This window comes from Gekko japonicus, unplaced genomic scaffold (assembly GCF_001447785.1).
Source record: "Gekko japonicus isolate JY-2015 unplaced genomic scaffold, Gekko_japonicus_V1.1 scaffold1400, whole genome shotgun sequence".
NCBI lineage: Eukaryota > Metazoa > Chordata > Lepidosauria > Squamata > Gekkonidae > Gekko > Gekko japonicus.
This window is the reverse complement of record NW_015166462.1, coordinates 392087-397011: the sequence shown is the minus strand read 5'-3', so window position 1 is coordinate 397011 and position 4925 is coordinate 392087. Positions and strand designations below refer to the sequence as shown.

The following is a 4925-nucleotide window of genomic DNA, read 5'->3' as shown; positions in this document are numbered from 1 at the left end:
CACACACACACACATTCCAAAAGGATGCTCTAATGCTTGTAACTCCCTTATGGAGGGAGAGGGGGGGAGAAGGGGGAAGAAAGGTGTATAAATAAACCTGCTGCGTGAGAGGAGGAGGTTCCTTCCTTCCTTCCTTCATTCAGACAGTTCCTGCAAGCTTGTATCCTGTCGTCTTTGAATTGCCTGCACCCCTGCACCCCACACCCTAACGAGCAGCACCACAAGAGAGTAATTGTTGGGTACCTCTGCAGGACTGCTGTGAGCAGAAGTACCCCACATCTGTATCTAATTCGGAGGATCCTCCTCCCTGTTCTTGGATAGTGAAGAGATTGTCTTGTGCCTGCAATTTCTGACCCACTTAGTAGCTCTGATCACCTCTCTTTTTATATGCTCCCCTAACCTACTGATTTTCCTTTTTTTACCTTTGCTCAGGTGTCTGGAGTTATTTGCAGGTAGCTGTGTGGAGGCTGCAGTGCTGACAGCCATCCTGGCTCAGGTAAATATCCTCATTAGTTTAGGAGAAAGAGGAGATACCAGGGGAAACCAGGATTTCCCAGCTCCTGAAAAACGTGTGTTCAGCATACTTATGCCAGGGCAGAGCCCCAGAATCTTTTCTCAGAGCCCAGCCTTACATACAATAATAATAGTAGTAATAGTTCAGCAAAGTACCTCTGTGCATGTGTGGAGTGTCCTTTCCTTTCCACAGTAACTACACCAAGCAGCTCTGACCCTACTTCTCTTGGTGATCAAATATGTTGCCAGGTCTGGGAGCCAAGAGGCACGACTCCTACTTCTCCATACAGGAGAAACCATGAAACCTGCATATGCAGCTGTTACGTGGGGTGGGGGAGAGTATTAAAACAAATTGCTCTCCCATCGTTCCGTGAAAGGCTGTTCCATGTGTGTTTTTCCAGATGTGTACAGCTCTTAACAGAAAAGGATCAGTAGCTGTAGAAATCAATTGCTTGGTGTTCATTGAATGGACCACAGGATTTTAAAGAGGCAGCTGGGGAGTTCTTATGGAGAGTGCTGGTTGACTTAGAGTTCACCAGTTAGACATAGCTGGCTGGTGGGTATTGAGGAACAAGTAAGGGAAGCTAGGAAGTGGCTGTAAGATCCAACTGCCCTGTCTCCTCTCTTCTTTAGGCTGGCGGTATCCGTCCCCCTCGTGGAGGGAGGACAATGAGTGAGACTAACCATCATCACCAGCGGTCAAGTATAGGTAGAGGACGGCGTGGAAAGCAAGGTTGGTGTGTGTTAGTCAACAGGTGACTTACATGGGGCCACATGGGGGAGTTGATCTGCTGTCATCCTAATCAGATGTCTTGCCCAGAGTTTCAAAAAGTGTTGTGGACAGTTCCTGGGACTGCAAATCCCAGAAGCCGCTCCTGGAGAATGCCAGCTCTTTGCCAATGTAATAGAACGTTAAGGTTGTTGTTACTCCTACAGATGCATTCCTACAGAATGTAGATTTTGACATTCAGCAAATACAAATGGTGTAGAGGGAGAGTGTGAGCAGGCGAATGGAGAGAGGCCCTTCCATATGATCTGGTAACATGATTCCAAGAAAGTCTTGAAATACCAGCAGAAGTGGAATTTTCATTTCTGAAATCCTGTTTGACGCTGTGAGGTCACGCAAGCACATACCAGGGTCTCTGTGCATAATGCACTAAATCTCACTCCTAACCACTGATGTCTTTCATTTTTTTAAATGGTGTGCACTATATCAGAATTAATTGTTGGTTTTTGCACTGTGGTAGCTTCAAAATAGAGCATTGTGAGGAAAGCCATACTTGTGGTGGTGGTGGGGGTTTCCCACAGATTGGCAGAAATGCTGTCATCTTTAAGGCATCTTGAGACATTGTTGTATGACTGAAAGTTGGAAAAGGGTGGGATTGTTTGTCGCTATTTTAACACACCCACTGTTATCTTCACCAAAACTGCAGCTTTAAGCCACAGTCTTTTCCGATCAATATTTCTTTGAGCCTTAGCACTTTGTGGATTCAAGTTCTGGCAAAAGAATGCTCTTCTTTCTTTCCCCCTCCCTGCTTTGATGTCCACAGTGAAGGAAGACAGTGAAACCTACGAAATATCCATACCCCTCGACGAGCCACAGCAAATGGAGTCACAAACGCAAACTCAGCAGCAGTTATATTACGGTCTGAGTCCCCCACAGAACTTTGATGGTAAGAAACAACATTTTTACTCTCCCTTCCACTGTTAGCTTGCGCATCCTTGCTGACCCAGTGTTAACGTCACACAAGTAAAAGGTTTCCCCACGTGATTTTTTTTTTAGTGGCCATCCTTAGAATGAACACATTCCTGGAGATTCCAGAAAGTAACACTTGTGGAATGTAGTGGTTAGAGTGTTGGGTTACGACTGGGGAAGGTTGGATTCAACTCCCTACTTTGCCACAAGCCTCACTGGATAATCTTAGATCAGATCAGGGGCCGTTTCGTAGAAAAAGAGCTAGGGGAACTCATTAGCATATGCCACACCCCCTGACATCACCGGAAGTGTGTCATAAGGCCACACCCCCTGACATCACCGGACGTGTGTCATAAGGCCACACACCCCGCCCCCAACGGTCCCGGCCGCCGCCACTGGGCTTGCAGCTCCACTGCCAAGCCCCATTAGGGGCCTGGCGGTGGACCTGCTAGGCCGGCGGGAGTGCAAGGAAGCCCCGCGAAGGCCCTCCCTGGCCCCAGGCAGGCAGGGGTGGGGAGAGACAGGGAGGAAGCAACTTACCCTCCTTTTTCTCCTGCCTCCTCCTGGCTGAATGAGGGCCGGAAGCGGGGCGGCCGGAAGCAGCGGGGGGCGGGGCTTTGTCATGTGCCCCGCCCCCCTTACCTCACCCGGGGAAACTGCGATCCCCCGCGATCCCCCCCAAAATGACCTCTGGATCAGATGGACTACTTCATAGGCTTCTTGTGTGGATTAAAGGGATCTGTCTTGCGTGCTGCCCTGAAATCCTTGGAAGGAGGGCCAAATAAAATAAAAGCAATACGTTTCTCCGTGTCATCAGAAGACATTGCATAGTGGCCATTTTTCCTGTTTGAAGATGCTGTAGCATTTCTGTAGAATGTGGATGGATGATTTCTTGGGGAGGGGGAGGAAAAGGAATCAGAAGAAGCAAATTTTTAATTGTTCCCTTTAATTGGTTATGCTTGGATACCCTAATGACTATGGTTGGACTCAGAATGCCAGACTAAATGGACCTTTCGGGTTTTTTCCCAGCACCCTCTACCCCTTTATATGCTTATGCCCTAAAAAAGTGGTTGTGTGCAATGCTCCCTCTAAGCTGTGGAGTCTTGTGAGCAAAAATTCTACTTTGTGAGCCGCTGGCATTAAAGTTGTGAGCGAGCGATTGGACTACTGCATAAGTTCGTTTGCTCTGAAGCCATCGGGAGAAGCCACATGGGGGGGGGACTGGAGCCGGGAGGGACAAGGGGGGTGAACACGCTCCTCCTTCCTCTTCTGCACTTGCAGTCCTGCTGAGGAAATGGGTCGACTTCATCCCCTTATTCATCCCCTGCTATGATGAGCTTTTTCTCAAATGTGCAGAGTGAAAACACCGGGTTTTTTCCGTTTTTTTTCCTGAAGGCTTTTTTGGTTTTTTCCAAAAAATTGGAAAAAGAAAATAAAATTTTAAAAATTTATTATGGAACGTTTTATTTTAACGTGATGAATAAAATATTTTAAGACAAGGTGTTCAAATATTTTCCAAATCATTTCCAAAAAATATGTATGGTATCAGATTGATCTAATTTCTGTGCACTGAGGACAAGCAAGCTGTAGGTTACAAACTGAACTCTCCAATGCAAGAACAAGATGCATTTCTTCCTTTAGGAGGTGCGATTGTCAGAAGAAAATAAAAAAGTTTCAGTTTTGTTTTTGCATGTGGGTGGGTATTCTGTTTGTAATAATTGTTTGGATACACTATATTTTTAATATGCTAGTTGTGATAATTTCATGCCAAGTAAAAATGTCCATAGTCATATTTTATGTTCCTAAAGTAACAGAATGACTTTCAATCTAGAAAAGACAAAAGAAATGCTAATGTAGCATTTTTTTCCATTTTTCCGAAAATTTCCGTTTCCCCCCGAAAAAACCCGGAAAAAAACCGGGGCTTTTTCCGAGCTTCAAAATTTCCGGAAATTTTACATCTCTACTCAGAGGCCCCCGAGATGCCATCTCCCTCATTGACTCTGGTGACCAGCATGAGGACCCAGCTGCACATGGCCCTGGAGAGGAACTCCTGGTTGCAGAAGCGTATCGAGGACCTGGAGGAAGAACGGGACTTCCTGCGCTGCCAGTTAGACAAGTTCATCTCCTCTGCCCGCCTGGATGCTGGTAACAGGAGGGCTCTGGAAGCTGAGTGGGTTGTACTGAGTTGGCCTTCTGGATTCGAAAAGCTTTAAGGAGGTTGATGGTGAGAAGCAGGGGAAGAGGATGCCTCGCTTGCCCAGGGAGGGCAGCAGAGTTTGAACAGGTCAAGAGTGGAGGGTGGGGACTGAGATGTTGGGAAAGTACTAGCAGGGCTTAAATGTGCAAAAGCAAAGGGACGTGTGTCTTGGATTCCCTGATCTTGAGAAACGGGGCCTATTAGCCAGGCAGACTATGCAGGCAGGGCCTCTTGTCTCTCCACGCGATGTGTCCTGTTCTTTCCCCCCACACCTTAGACGACCACTTCCGCAACAAACAGCCCCCGCGTCGGTCTGAGGTTTCTGAGAGTCGGAACGGGGACGTGACAGATGACGACAGTCTGGGTTCTTGGCTGAGTGCCAGCCCGGAAGAGGGGGGCTCCGCAGAGCATAAGAAACAGAAAACGGGGGCAAACCGGCGGCGCTTCGTCAAGCCCAAAGTCCGCGAGAGGCAAAGGGGTGAGTAGGAAGAGAGCACTAGAGTAGGGAGACTATTTCTG

General features: G+C 47.5%; 1 protein-coding gene across 1 annotated transcript in view; it reads left to right on the top strand.

Annotated features, from left to right (window-relative positions):
• Nucleotides 1-435: 435 nt before the first annotated feature.
• Nucleotides 436-4925, top strand: part of CCDC106 (coiled-coil domain containing 106) — a 7274-nt gene continuing 2784 nt past the window's right edge. Inside the window, exons 1-5 of the mRNA XM_015412068.1 lie at nucleotides 436-496; nucleotides 1147-1246; nucleotides 2064-2186; nucleotides 4178-4354; nucleotides 4684-4884. Of these exons, the coding sequence (XP_015267554.1) occupies nucleotides 1183-1246; nucleotides 2064-2186; nucleotides 4178-4354; nucleotides 4684-4884 (565 nt within the window). The 5' untranslated portion in view covers nucleotides 436-496; nucleotides 1147-1182. The remainder of the gene's footprint in view (nucleotides 497-1146; nucleotides 1247-2063; nucleotides 2187-4177; nucleotides 4355-4683; nucleotides 4885-4925) is intronic.